The sequence below is a fragment of the Hirundo rustica genome, chromosome 2 (genome assembly GCF_015227805.2).
Source record: "Hirundo rustica isolate bHirRus1 chromosome 2, bHirRus1.pri.v3, whole genome shotgun sequence".
Taxonomy (NCBI): Eukaryota; Metazoa; Chordata; class Aves; order Passeriformes; family Hirundinidae; genus Hirundo; species Hirundo rustica.
The window spans coordinates 31,404,448-31,419,600 of NC_053451.1; the positions used below are offsets into that span (position 1 = coordinate 31,404,448).

Here is a 15,153-nt window from a genome sequence, read left to right on the forward strand (position 1 = left end):
ACAGAATTTATGGGCCACAAGGACATTTGGCAGAACTCACAAGATAAGGAAGAAACTAATAAAGACAACTCAACAACTGTGCTGAAATCAGCTCCAACTGGGTAAAAGTCAATTCTGGCAGGGTGAGATCCTGACCACCAACTCACACCCCCTGACCCAAGAAACCCACTGACTCAAAAATGACAAACATTGAGCATGCAGACTAATTAGCATGAGAAGCGAGAAAATCATTAACCAATAGAAAACAGAGTACTAATTAATAAGAGAACTATGTGACTTACAGTCAGTGAACAGACCTTATGAGGAGAGGCTGAAGGTGCTGGAGGAGGTTCAGGGGGGACTTTATCTCTCTACAACACCCTGAAAGAAGGCTGCAGCCAGGTGGGGGTTGGTCTCTTCTTCCAGGTAACAAGAGAGAGGATGAGAAGGCATGGCCTTGGCTGTGTCAAGGGAGGTTTAGGCTGGACATGAGCAAAAATTTCTTCACAGAAGGGGTGATTAGACTTTGGAATGGGCTGCCGAGGGAGGTGATGGAGTCACCGTTCCTGGGGGTGTTTAAGGAAAGACTGGATGTGGCACTCAGTGCCATGGTCTATTGCCAGGGCGGTGTTTGGGCATAGGCTGGACTCCATGTCACGTTAGAGGTCTTTTCTAACCTAATTGTTTCTGTGATTCTTTAATGCCTGTGTGCGCTACAATGTATAAATAGCAAAAAAAGTTCTGATAGTTGGCGCGTTACTTTCGCTGCACACCACCGAGCACGCAGGCTTGCGCAGCTCTAAATAAATAACCACTGTCTCTCTCTCGAGCTCGTCGCAAGCCGCAGGGCGAGGGGTGCGATCTCGGCGGGCAGCCGGGGCCATGTCTGGCACCGGGGCCGTGTCTGGTGCCGGGGCCGGTGCCGGCCCCGCGCGCGCCCCCGCCTCTCCCCGCGCGCGCCCCCGCCGCTCCCCGCGCGCGCCCCCGCCCGCATGCGCGGTGCCGCAGCGCCCGCCGGAGGGGGCGGCGCGGCCGAGCCCGAGCCCGTGCCCGGCTCCGCGCTGGGGCTGGAACCGCTCCCGCGGCCACGGACGCACCGCGACGCCGATCCCGCCGGGGAAGTCGGCTCCCCTCCCGTTCCCCCGCGGCCGGGAGCCGAGGCCCTCCTTCCCCTCTCTTCCCTCGCTGTCCTCCGGCAGGCTGAGGGGACAGGGGAGCCCGGTCCGTCCCGCGGCGGAGGGGCTGCGCGGGCGGCGGAGCCCCCTTGTCCCCGCTCCCCTCCCCGTGCTTTTCCACCGCGGGGAGAGAGCTTCCATGTCCTAAGCCGTGCCCTGGCAGGAAGCGGGATCCCCCTGCCCTCACCCCTGCCCTTTGCTCCGCCGAGCGGAGGGTGAGTCAGGCTCCTCGCAGGTGGGAACGGAAGCTGGTTCCTACCTCCAGGGGAAAGCGGGGGCATTTTCCCTGCCTCTCCTGCTTTCCTTCTCCCCGCAGGTGGTTGGGGCCGGACCTTCCGCGAGCCCTCGGGCCTGTGAAGCTCCGGGCATGGCCGTCGGTGGGGTCGGGAGCTCCCTGCTGCTGATGTCCGGCGTCGTGGTGACCGTGGGGCTGAGCCGGAGGCTGGCCCGGCGCCGGCTGCGCTCCCGCCCGCTCCTCTTCGCTTTCCTTGTGGAGATGTTCAGCACCTTCCAGATTTGCGCCTGCACGAACGAGCTCAGCCTGCTCGGCAACGTGGAGCCGAAGCCGCACACCGCCCTGACCCTCACCTACGGCTTCACCGTCCTGCACGGCCTGACGCTGGCCGGCAGCGCCTGCAATCCCTGCGGGACCCTGCAGCCCATGTGGGGCGGCGGGACATCGCTCAGCATGGGGGCACTCAAGATCGCCGCCCAGTTCGTGGCTGCCGTGCTCGCCAGAGCGTTCATGCACTTTATCTGGAGTCTGGAGATGACAGAGCCGCATCTTGGAGCACTCTCGCAAGGCTGCAGCAGCCCCCTGCAGACTACGGAGATGCAGGCGTTCTGCATAGAACTGCTCTTTTCTGTCGTTTTCCAGCTGGCCGTCCTGCGAGCCGAAAGTGTTAATCCCAAATACAGGGTCCATTTGATTGCTCTTCTCATCACCATGCTCGTGTATGCAGGTTAGTCCTTTTACTTTTTTTTTCTCTTCTGTTCCTGCAATAAAGATGTAACGGAAAGGGTTGTTCTTACTGTTTTCTTAGAAGTGTTAAGATGCACAATGCTTTTTTTCTTAAATTACACTTTCTTTGATGATTTTGTATCATCTGACGTATGCAAACTTCACTTAGCGTTTATGTAAAGTTTGCCTGGTTGCATTCCAGGCAGGTATGGAGTTAATGAAATGAGTTACGCAGTTAAAGTGATGTCAGGTCTGCAAGTACATATGGTTAAGTGTTAAAATATCTCTGTGAAGGATTGTTTCATAATCCAACTATTTATACAGCGTGAGAGATTTCATACTATGTGCTCTGATTACTAAGTGACATTGGGAAAGCACCTCTGGCTGCATCGGGAGAAAGTGCTGATTGTGCAACAGCAGGATACAAACTGGTAATATGGAAGCTCTGCATTTAAATAATGCATCATTCATATCAGTGCAGTTTATTTAACTATTTCCTTAAATCAGAAGCAGGAATGGTTAGTTGTGGAATGCATACAAAAATAATACCTCATGAGACCAAATGTAAAAAATAAGGGAAAAAAATCAGGTGCCTGTTGTATTAGATCCTCCCTTGTCTTGTAATGCCATGTGTGTCCATGTGTGTCCTGCCTTTCACTACCTGATGGTCACCTCCTGCTTCCCAGAGCTGGGATGCTGTCACCTGTGCATCCTCTCTGGACCAGTGGGAAGGGAAAGGTGAGGGGAGTCAGTCTGGACTTCTTTCTTCTGACTGTCGATGTTCCCTCTTGTCCGCACCGAAGTGACAAGAGTTGTTAGGTCAACAGCTGACCTGCCCCGCAGGGAGTTCTCCTACTGGCAAGGAGAGCGTGTAGCTTGGGGAGGTGAAAGAGATAATTACAGAACTCTTGCTATTGCTAGTGCTCCCACCACAGAAAAAGTCATCTAGGGAATTACCAAATCCCTTTGAGAGAGGGAGATCACTTCTCTTACCTGCAAACATCCAGGATGCCGTTGACGCCTTGTCCTAAAGGTTTAGTGGTATTAATGCTATTTAACATAACAGCATCTAGAACAGTGTGCAGTCACTTTTTCAGATGTAGTAATGTAAAAATCTTTACTCATTACCTTTAGCTGAAAATAGCTAATACCTAAAAGATAAAAGTCAACGGGGAATTTTGAGAATTAACTTAGCAATTTGAACTACTTTCTAAAAGCAGAAGCAAGGTGTCAGTGCATTTGAGGACATGAAATACATTTCTGAGTTGCTTGGTGGAAGTGTAGCCAAATATCCTCCTCCCTCCTCTACAAGCCTAGAAATCTGCATTCCTGATTCCTAACATTCTTCTCCTGCTTAGCAAAGCCATATCAAATAATACGTGTCACATTGCCTTTCTTTTAGCTAATTCACACAAGGAATTCACTCCCAGTGTCATTGGCCAGGTTCCTATCTTTTTCTAGCAGGAGAAGGCTAAGTGTGCCACGTGAAGGCTGAGTGTTGCCTGAGTGTTGCCAGTGCCCTTCTGTGCTGTAAACTTGGGCTTGTTGGGACTCTCGGGTGCAATCGACCCGCACATACCTCCAGGAAACCTCAGGCCTCTTTTGCGTCGTGTGCACAACACCCTGTGCTACCTGGATATTTTTCTTTGTGTTTCTTTTAAACTACAGTCTACTTGTCTACTGTAAAAATACAGAGGTATTCAGAGCCTGTCATAGCTGAGGCAGTAAGGAGGAGCCTGGTAAGTGGCCGTGGGCGATGTCTGCTGCACACATCCCATATATCCAGTGGATCCCATGGCATAGCCCTAAGCCTGTCTGTCCCACCTCTCCTTCTTACACGGAGTAGGGAGAGTCACTGACAAATCAGGTGTCACAAATAGTGGCCTCCAGCAGGGTGAGTTCTCACCTGCAGCCTGTGAAGACAGACGGATGCATAATTTAGCCGGGCTGGATCATTCTCAGGAAATCTTCTGCACCTCTTTGTTTACCGTTTATAGGTCTGCCATGCACCTTACTCCAACAAATAACGTCAGGTTATACAGTATTATCAAAATTACAAGCTGTTTCTTTAGTTTTTTCTTACACTTTTTCACAATTAAAAATATTTGGATTTTTTTTTTACATTTAAGTCCTACACAAACCAAATTTTTATAGCAGTACATACTGTACACAAAAGGTCCAATAATTCACTTTCTTTTTTCTACTAAATAAATGAGAGAAAAAGAAAGAATATTATGTCTTTACATATTAAAGGAATGACTCCGTATCTAAGGATGCAGACCATATACAAGACGGAAAAGAATATTTTTGTATAATTCCTTTGGGAAAGTACTTATTTAGGGGCTAAAAAATACACCTTTTGAAGGCTTTTTAATTTACTGGCAGCATTACAGTTAAGTCAGACTCATATGAAATTGATTTGATTTTTCTGAGCTTAACATATCAAGGTACAAATGACATACATATTTTTAACTCTGAGTTTCTTCCTAATTTTCGTCTTTAATAAAGGCAAAAAGATACAATTACTTACTCATGCACTGTGTGGCATTACTTCCCCTTTTAAAGTTTTATGCATACCCATCAAAGAGATTACACTTCTTCTGCCATAAAATAATTTGTCTTTTCTGGTACACAGACTGAAGTGTTAAATAGATAATTTTAAGTAAGATTATAGTGGTGCCCCTGGCCTATGGTTGATATTCCAGTAGTTATTAGTAATGAATATTGAAGAAATACAGCAGTTAAAACTCTGTCTAATGCTTAAGGTTCATCAGCTGCATCCTGAGAGTGAAATTCTGCTTTCAACCGTATGTTTGTGGATATAAAAGCAGATGCAGTGGAGTCATAAATAGATTAAAGCAAAAGTAAATTATTGTAGCTGGGCTTCCTGGCAACCGTGGACATTGCTAATATGTCAGTGTGCAGAAAAACAGACTGCACAGTAAATCTGACTTGTTCTTGAGAACAAGTGTAAAACCACAGCAAACTGAGTAGGCAAACAAAGATTAAAATTTTCCTGAACTGTAATAATAGTAAAAGAAATAACAAGGAGAATATAGAAAGAGAAATACAGAAGAAGAGAATGATAAAGACCTTACTAAAACTTTGGATAAATGATTGCACAGTCATAGCAAATGAGGATTTCAGCATCTGGGTATTTGTACAAATGTTAAGTTCAAAGCTCATACAAGCTTATTTGGGGAGAAGTCAAGAATAAGCTGTAAGGAATTAAACAGATGGAATTATAGAATATTTTATGGAATAGGTTAATAGATAAAACAGGTAAGGGGTGGTAAGTAACTAATAGTACAGGAATACAAGTAATTTTAGCTATGAGTAATGCTTTTTCTGCAGAACTGCAATGAGAGGAACAACATATGTCAGAATTAAACACACTTAGCTCCAGGTTCATCTGCAGTGTAATTACAGTTTAGTCCCCAGTGTAATGTGTTTGGAGCTCATTATTTAGAAAATATTTAGGCAACTTCATTTACATCTGAAATCAGAGACAAGGAAAGATGCTTGGCTTCCTTCTACAAGACAGTGGAATGGCACTTGCTTTTATTTTCTTTGAACAACATAAAGAGTTTTCCCACAGTTGTTACACCGTGTGAAAATCTTAACATTCTGTACATTGATATAATAATATTAGTGTTCTTACAAGAAAGTATAGAGGGCAGCTTAGCAAGAGCACTGCTTGACAGCTTTTTCTTTTATCTTTTGTGTGTGTTTCATGCGACACGAGGCTGAAATGTAATGGCTTAAGTAATTTCTGTCTCCTCTAAAATCATGATATGGTAATAGCTTCTAGCTTTATCAATAGGAACATTCAGCATTAGCCAGACCTATCTCTTTAAAGAATATTTGCTAGAAAGAGATAAAGGAAGTTATAGCTTACCCTGCACATGTTGTAAAGCCTTTGAGAAAACAAACTGTTTGCTACGTCATCATGTGAATAACTTCAGAACAGTTTTACCTGTTCAAACTGTTTCTGCTACTTCATTTTATTGCAGGGTGTAGATTTCTTGCAGTATGGTGTAGGTACATTTGAATTTAAAGTAACTATTAAGAAATATGGTTTGATTTCATGCTGTTTACATCTTATTGCAGGTGGAAATCTCACAGGAGCAATATTTAACCCTGCACTGGCTTTTTCATTACATGCAGATTGTTTCTATGACAAATTTTTGAGTTACTCGCTAGTATATTGGATAGCACCATGCTTAGGTAAGTTCTTCATACTTTATGTGTTTGAGAAAATGTTATTTAGTACATGGTTCATAAATCAAGAAATAACTGTTCTTTATTTGAGAGTGCTTGTTTTTTGCGTTAAATAAATCCAGAAAATAGTAAACTATAATATATGTGTTGAAGTCCTTCAGAATCATGGTTTCATTTTGCAAATGCAGGCTGTGTATTTTAAACTTCTTAAATGCACTATGTAGAGTGCCTGCAGCACTGTTTTGTGAACTGTAGAATTATTTGGATTGGGAAGGACCTTTAAAGATCATGTGGTCCTAACCTGAAAGTAGTATCTCCTAGTTAACTTCAAAAAGAGAAACATACTGGTTACTGCATAGTGTCTGTATTGTTTTGTGACAGTTTACAAAAACAGGGGGATGATAAATTAAAAAAAAAACAACAACAACAAACCCTACTCATAGATATTGGGATAAGTGCCTTAAATATGCTTTCTCAATTACCACTTTTATGATTTTTGTCCACATAGTATCTAAACTTTGCAGTTCCTGTTGTTTTTCCCCTAGTCACTGTTGGACATGGTCTTCTTTTAGTTTAAGAATAAAAAAGTGTTAGCCACTAGGTTTTTTTTCTAACTTAAATTATGGTTTTAATTTGGAAGCTATTGATTTTGACTTCTAGCTGTGTGCAGGTGAAAATGCTCCATGTGATACTTCATGCTGATGTTTGTTTACAGTTGGTCCCTACAAATCTAGAGCTTTCTGCTTAGGGTATATAAAGAAGCAGTCTGCTAATCCAGAGTTCTTTCATGACTGTTAATCCTATTAGGAGGTACAACAGTGATGAAGGCACAGCAGGATGTAAAATACACACAGGAAACATTGGAAAGGACTCCTGTTATGACCAAAAACTTCCTTTTCTTGAGTTCATGTGTGAGCATGTTCTATTTGCCTTGACTCTCAGTCAGCCAAAACCAAAGATGCAAGTTTAAACCTAACTAAAATTCACTTCAATATAATCTAGTTGAATTAGATCTCTAAACAGGATGACTGAGCAGTAGAGTAACCTTGATAACTGTTCAGTGAGTAATTAATGAAATGTCATAGGCAAAGCTGATCAGCATTGCTCAGGTCCTGACAGACCACATAATATTCCTCACAATTCAGCTTTAGCTTTTACTAACTGATTTCAACCTCCTGACCATTTAAAGATTTTCCAGGTTGTAAGTATGTGGGATTTAATCTTTTGGCAAGCGATGTAAAGAAATGGGAGGCATTCTGAAACCCCATGTTCTGCTTACATGCCCAGATGTGTCCTGCAGAACAGCTTTGCAGAAAACCTCCAGGTGATTTTTGTTGTAAGAAAATCAACAGCCGTTAACCGAAATGGACCCATGACTTGAGGAACTTAGAATATGATAAGGGAGCAATGTTACATTCCTATGAAAATTCATAAACTGGTTTGTCATTAGTTAACATCTGGAATATACATACATGTGGAATATACACTGAGTATTGTCTCTTGATCTATGAGGGAAAGGAACTCTTGCAGACTGAGCAGTTGTAAAGATGTGAATTCCGAGGACACATCACTTCTTGTACAGTTGTCACTACTGTAGCCAACATTTAGTGACAGATCTCAGGTCTGTGGGACACCTGAAGGACCAAGTAATCTATTGGTGATAAAAATATCTCATTACAGAACAAGGATGTTTGTTGGATACATTTAAGAGACCTTATAAATCAAGACTTCTAAACAAATACAGTGTCTGAGGTAGAAGTATAGAGGAGATTGCTGTATTTGAAAATTGAATTGATGAATACAGGAGTGCAGATCTACAAATCTTAACACAAAGTGATTTTTTCTGACACTTTTTGAAAACAAGAAAATAATAGGAATAGAATTTTTTCTTTCACAATTGGACAAGATGATGAGACATCTAGGAAAATGACCTGTTAAGGATGATAAATTCTTGTGGAATCATGAAAGTAGATGATGAGGGAAGGAATATTTTAAATTCAATTGCAGAAACTACTTTCAGAATCCACATGTCAGCAGAAATGCTGTTTCAGACTTCCTAGAAACTGGCAGAGTCACAACGATACACTAATCTGATGTCTTTCCACATCAGCCTCTTAGATGGTTGGATTACTGTTCTTACTTTGGGAAATTCTTTCAGAAGGGTTTTTTTGTTTTGCTGTAATAACTAACTCACAGCAGAACCATGGAGTAACACATCATGAAACTTAAAATTGCCGGTGCCAAGTGCAATATATTCTCATTTATGGCTGTAGCAGAAATCCATGAGGGCAAGGATATGGAGAGCATTCAGTTATATGGAGAGCATATAACTGAATCCTGATCTGGCTGTAAGCACGTTGTAAACAATGTTCTTAGAAAGGACACTTGGAAAAAGAGGAAGATTATCACTTTCACAAGACAAGGATGAAATGAAAGGGGTTTTTTAGGATAAACAAATCTTGTTGGTTTATGGTCTTTCAGGAATTTAATCTTGAAACTGTAATTAATTACTCATTTTTCAAAATGGCTTCACTGATGTTCTGGTGAAGCTGATTCTCCAGCAGCATTAAACTCTGGATTTCTGCAATAAACATAGATGCCAGCAAATGTTTGTTACTTAGCACAGGCAGGCCTAAGTTCTGCACTGTGAACATGGACTCAGTAAGCACCAGTGGAACAATGATGGTTTCTGTTTTACTGCCAAAGGAATTCATGTTAGTTGTCCAGGCATGATTGTAACATCAGTAATGATGGGGACTGAGCTAAGGCTGCTCTTTCAGTACCAGGGAGATGGCAGCTACAAATGGAAGAGCTGGTGACAAGATAGTCATGAGGTCAATAAAATGAAATGCTCTTTCCTGGACAGGTGCCAGCTTAGCACATCATAGAATTGTATTGTGGAGTGAGGGACATTAAAGACCATCCTGTTCCAATCCCCCTGCTAGGGGCAGGGACACCTTCCACTAGACCAAGATGCTGAAAGCCATCCAGCCTGGCCTCCTGCTAAGTTTCTAACACTATAAAACCAGAATCAAGACCCCCTTCTTTAGATCAGATTTACTAGAAAGACTAATACTATTCCTTAGAAAATAAGTGTCACAACAGTTGCTTAGCAGTAGATGTAAATGGAGGAGGTAAGCAAGAGAGAAGACAAGAGGTGAGACTTTGACCCTTCTGCTCAAAGAGGCTATTCTGAGGCTGCCAGCAAGTTCAGAACACTTAAGCAAAGAAACAAGAATTCCAAGTTCGTGTGCAGTGAAGCATTCGGTATCCCAGGGACTTGGAAGCAAAGGTTTTCAACAAACAACTGGAAAACATACTCCTGTTCCCAGATCCTCGTCCTCACAGGGGTTTTCAGTTCCACAGACATCATCTGACACAACAAAAACTCTTATACAATGAGGGGATGCAATCCATGAAGTTCCTAGAAACCGTCAGTAACAATGTCTAATTCACATACTAAAGGGCCAGTGAGTGGTAATGCTGAACTTGACCTGCCTACAGAGAAGAATGAGTCTGAACGTGGCCACTTGGGTTGCAGTCCTCACCAGAGTTCAGGATGCAGAGGAAGACTGGTTGGGTAAATAGCAGAGCTGTCCAGACTTTGGACTTCAAAACAAAATTCTGCTTATTTAGGGAATTGCTAAATCAGTTGTAATTCTCTTGGAAGCTGCTATAGGTGGGAAAAGGTGATTTTTAGAAAAAGCTCATGAGAGGTCAGTAATAGATTTAGATGTGCAGAAGGAATCTGTCACAGTGTTAGACTGGGAATTTGGACAAAAAGCCCTGCTGGCTAGAGCATCCCTAAAACAAAGGAGAACATGTAAGCAGTTGAAACTGGGACAGGCAGCAAAGGAGGAGTCTAAGAGCGTTGTACAGGCACTTGGAAACAAAGTCAGGAAGGTTAGAGCTCAGCTGGAACTAAGAGCAGGGACATGCAGAGTTACAAATATATTAATCACAAAAAAAAAAAAAAAAAATCCAGAGAAAATGCAGGTCCGTTGGTGGATGGGAGAGACAACCTAGTGATGGATGGCATGGAAAAGGCTAAGGTACCATTCAGTCTTCCCAAGAAAAATTTGCTCCCAAACCTCTGTGTAAATCAGTAAGGTTTTGGAAAGGAAGCTATAAACAGGGAACAATAAATAGGAACAACATATCTGATTGTGAATCCATTGACTCTAGTAAGATTCACCTAGAAATGAAGATAGAGTTGGCCAGAGTTGGAATTGTCCTTCATTTATAAGAAGTTACAGCAGTTGGAGGAGGTTCCTGCCAATGGGAAATGTGCTAATACGATGTCTGCTTTTGAGAAGGAGGAGAGAGAAGTCAGGGAACTATAAGCTAATTGGTCTCACTTCAGTCAGTGGGAAGATGCTGGAGTATCTTGGAATCCATTTCCAACCACATAAACAACACAAAGATAAACGCAGGAACAGTCAGCACAGACTTAGTGTGGGTAATCCATGCTTGACCAGCTTGGTTTCCTTGGGTGATGAACGCATGTGGGAATGAAGAAGGAGCAGGGATGTAGCGTACCTTCACTTCAGTAAGGGTTTGAATACCACCTCCCACAGTGCTCTTGGTTCAAAGTGGGGGCAGATGGAATAAAGATTGGCTAAACCACTGACCTCAAACTGTCACAGTCCATGGGTTGACACCTGGTTAGTGGCCAATACCATGCAGAGTATGCTGGCGTCAGTAGTGGGAGTTCGTACTCCCCAGTGTGCTTAACAGTGACTCAGATTGAAGTTTGTTCACAACAGTTTGGCCTCTCTGCAAGACAAAGCTGTTGGGATAGGCACTTCTGCAGAGGGATCTCCACAGGCTGCAGAGGTGGGCTGAGACCAACAACTTGAGATTCAGCACAACCAAGTGCTGGGTCCTACGCTTTGGCCACAACAACCCCATGCAGGACTACAGGCTGGGGTCAGAGTCGTTGGAAGATGCCCAGCAGAAAGGGACCTGGGGTTGCTGGTTGACAGCAGCTGAACATGAGCCAGCTGTGCCCAGGTGGCCAAGAAGGCCAGTGGCACCTGGCCTGTGTCAGGAATGGTGTGGCCAGCAGGAGCAGGGAAGTGACTGTCCAGCCCTGTACTGGGCACTGGTGGTGTCACACCTTGAGTGCTGTGCCCAGTTCTGGGCCCCTCAGTTCAGGAAGGACAGTGAGGTGCTGGAGTGGGTCCAGAGAAGGGCAACAGAGCTGGTCTGGAGCACAAGTCATATGAGAAGTGGCTGAGGGAGCTGGGGTTGTTCAACCTGGAGAAGAAGAGGCTCAGGGAGGACTATCACTCTCCACAAATACCTGAGAAGAGGCTGCAGCTGAGGTAGGGGAGATGTCAGTCTTTCCTCCCAGGCAACCTGTGATGGGATGAGAAGACATAGGCATAAGCTGTGCCAGCAGAGGTTTAGGCTGGACATTAGGAAGAATTTCTTCACTGAAAGTGTGATTAGGTATTGGAAAGATCTGCCCAGGGAAGGGGTGGAATCACTGTTCCTGGAGGTGTTTAAGGAAAAACTGGATGTGGGGCCCAGTGCCTTGATCTATTGCCATGGTGGTGTTCGGTCATAGGTTGGACTCCATGATGTCACAGGGCTTTTCCAAATTAACTGATTCTGTGGTTATTGCCTCCTTCTACTCAGTGCTTGTCAGGTGGCATCTGGAACATGGGTGGTTTGGAGTCCCCTAGTTTAAGAGCAACATGTCAGAAAACAGAATCCAGACAGTGGAGGACCACAAAGATGATGAAGGGCCTGGAGTACCTCATCCGAGAGGGAAGGCTGAGGGAACTGGACTTATTTAGGCTGCAAAAATAAGATGAAAGCGTGTTTTAAGCACAATCAAGCATTATTTCAGGAGTAAATCGGATACAGGGATAATAGTGATTAACCATTCTTTTTGGTTACAGCAAGGCCAAAAATTAGGGCAAGGGAAGTTCAGCTTAGACTCCAGGAAAACATTCAGGAGGAAGAGTGCAGCAAGACTGAAATTAGTTTCCTGAAGAAATGCTGCAGTGTCCAGCGTGGATGTTTTTGGGACTCAGCCAGGGAAAGTCTCACTGACCCATCCAGCATAGGCAAAGTCCTGCACTGAGTGGCAGACTGGACTAAACAGAATCCCTTTCAATAAGCTTTTTTGTGATCTAAGGAGTTTCATAAATACAAGCTTATGTGAGGGCAACACCCGCAGGATCCTCCTCGGGCACAAGCAGAATCCTCTTTGTCTCTGAAAGAATAAACTGATTTTTTTTTCATGCAGTAAAAAAAAAGGTCATAATAAACTGTATTTGGATGCCCTTTGGATTTATGAGTCCCTTCCAAATTGAGATAGAAGTTTCTTTATGAGAATCGTACACTATCTTTAATGTTACCATTTTTTCAGCTTCAGAATAAACCCTAAATGAGAATGATCTTCAAAAAACACCCACTATCCTATATCTACTTGGCAGCACCTAAAAATGATGTGGTATTCAAAACAGATATAGCTAAGAAACTCAGGTGAGGGATGGACATAAGGTTGCTGGTTCAGTCATTTATACATCAGCTACAAAGAAAGGAGCTCTGCTCAGGAACAGGAAGGTTGCATTCACCCAGCCAAACTCTCTTTGGCTGGGCTTACACAGATCAAAGCATTAACCATACTAGGAAAACAAGATTATTAACTCACAGGGAGCACTTGCATGGCCTGTTGAAGCTTCCTTTGCAAAAAGAACTGATGCAGTCCCTGCTGTATTGTGTTAGACACTCAAATACTTCAACATAATGTTTATTTTCCATACCAGTACTGTGTCCTTCTCAAAGGCATTTAAATAAAGGTCCTTTCTGTAACTTCTCATTTCAGGTACAATACTTGTGGCTTTTATATGGGATGAAATCTTTCCTCGGATATCTTGAGACATCCTGAAATTGGGAGCACTACATTAAAAAATATTTTCAACATCTGCAGACATAAAGCCTTCAGAGAACTGTTGACAGACTTCCGTGCCATCTTTATGCTGTATTTTCAGATTTCATATTTGAAATATTCGACTTACCACTTTCTATTCAAATAATAATTTTGTAAATGCACATTGGGATTTTGGCAATATCTGCCACCGTTTTCAGTTAAGCCATATGAATGTGAAAGACTGTTAAAACACAAACTTTGTCACTTTAGCCATTAAGTGCCATTTGCTGACCTTTATTAGCATGCAAAACTAATTTTAGAGAAATAACCCATCCTTTCAAGGTTTGATTTTATTGGATTTCTTCCCATTGAAGGCACCTGCAAAAAGGGAGCTGAAGATTTCTCATACTGACATCATCATGTTCCTACTTGCCATATACCTACCTCTGAGAGGAAGAAAACATACGCTACTCCTAGAAGGGTCTCCACAGCTCTGTTGTAGAGGCCCGCTACATCAAAATTAAAGGTCTGTGTGACCAACATTGTTTTAATAATACCTGAGTGCAGGGAAGTAACCTCTCGCTTCCTTCCAGGAAGGCTCTGTCCCATTGAGATTGTTGAGTGTATACCTTGGTTGGAAAAAGCAGTAATAAAATACCATAAAATTCTGTAGGCACACACATCAAATGACATTTTAGGCAAACCCCTCTATTTTTTATGACATTTTAGGCAAACCCCTCTATTTTTTATCAGCAATTACTGCTGCCTCTTCACACAGACACAGTATATAGGGATGAATCATGCAGTGCTCAGTTTGTCCTTGATTTTATGTAGCTCTTAACAACTTTTTTAAAAAACAAACCAATCTGCAATGCAGGAGAATTTATAACAGAGATAAAAACTACAGGAAAGCTACATACACAAGCATGCCCTTTGTAGCCTCAGCTGAGGCAAACACCTGATGGGTACCAACCTCTGAAGCTCTGTTTTAGCAAGTGGTTTCTTCTTCTGGGTGCAGCTTAATTTTTAAACATGCCAAAATATATTTCTCAATTTTAAAAGTAAATTCAGTTTTTCTTTCTGTGGTTACTCGGTTTGAAAGGAGAGATGGTTAGCAAATTCTACGAAGATCTCAGTATCATGACCCTTGCCTCATCATCCAAGTCACCTTACAAACCATACTTTAAGAGAAAGGCAACCAGGTAGGGTTTTTTTCACAGTAAACTGATGACGTTTTTAACAGCAACTATTGTCAGCTATCTTTTTTTGCAAGAGTTTGGGAAGTAAATATTTCCATGTAATTTCTTCCTTGTTGCAATAAAACCTTTTTTTTTCCCAAGGTATCTATAAGATTATACTGCAAAATTAAATCAGCTGTATGAACGTGCTTTACATACAAGAGTCCTATCCATGACCCTGTATTCAGTTACTAATAATAAAAAAAATTAGCCTGCTAATAAGCAGAAGAGAACTAGAACTGCTGGGTTATCATTCAGCAGCTCTTCAACCGTAGTGTGAGTAGATCTACCAAAGGAAACTTGTCCTTGTTAAAACTCTCCACAGCAAGGACCACACACCAGCACACTGAGCCTGAAAAGACATGATCCTCTGAAAAAATACACATTTTTATACCATGTTCTGATTCTAAAACAGATCCTTTTGGGGGTTTCCCTATTTTTAAAGTGATCCATACCTCATCATTTTTATTTTTTTCCCCCCACTTTTTCACCTTATTTCTTATGGAAACAAGTTTTTTCAAAATCTACATGATTTGGTGTCTCCTCTGAGCCCATGGAGGACACAGGATAAAGGTCTCAAAAATAAACCTCAAAGAGCATAAAAACAGACAAAAGACAAAGCAGATACACAAACCTACAGGCAGCCAAGATTTGTTGGATAAGATTAGAGGCCCTACTTCCACATCATTTTTG

The 15,153-nt window shown here is 42.6% G+C and overlaps 2 protein-coding genes across 4 annotated transcripts in view; one reads left to right on the forward strand and one right to left on the reverse strand.

Moving 5' to 3' along the window:
- The window catches only part of PAK1 (p21 (RAC1) activated kinase 1), a 102,338-nt gene extending 100,781 nt beyond the window's left edge, over window positions 1–1,557 (reverse strand). Inside the window, exon 1 of one of the 3 annotated variants that reach the window (XM_040054676.2) lies at window positions 1,414–1,557. The gene's annotated coding sequence lies outside the window, so the exon portion shown is untranslated. The remainder of the gene's footprint in view (window positions 1–1,413) is intronic. The other 2 variants (XM_040054670.2, XM_040054674.2) reach the window with 2 other exon arrangements.
- Window positions 1,082–13,890, forward strand: AQP11 (aquaporin 11). The gene is made up of 4 exons (XM_040054679.2): window positions 1,082–1,369; window positions 1,471–2,116; window positions 6,226–6,342; window positions 13,178–13,890. Exons 2-4 carry the CDS (start codon window positions 1,522–1,524, stop codon window positions 13,228–13,230), a joined length of 765 nt encoding a protein of 254 aa, XP_039910613.1. The 5' UTR covers window positions 1,082–1,369; window positions 1,471–1,521; the 3' UTR covers window positions 13,231–13,890.
- Window positions 13,891–15,153: the final 1,263 nt, after the last annotated feature.

What these genes read in the sequence shown, in the direction of transcription:
- AQP11 (XM_040054679.2), top strand. Translation starts at nt 1,522, where the DNA reads ATGGCCGTCGGTGGGGTCGGGAGCTCCCTGCTGCTGATGTCCGGCGTC. An exon ending in CACCATGCTCGTGTATGCAG is followed by an intron (nt 2,117 to 6,225) that starts GTTAGTCCTTTT and finishes ATCTTATTGCAG; the next exon opens with GTGGAAATCTCACAGGAGCA. An exon ending in TTGGATAGCACCATGCTTAG is followed by an intron (nt 6,343 to 13,177) that starts GTAAGTTCTTCA and finishes TTCTCATTTCAG; the next exon opens with GTACAATACTTGTGGCTTTT.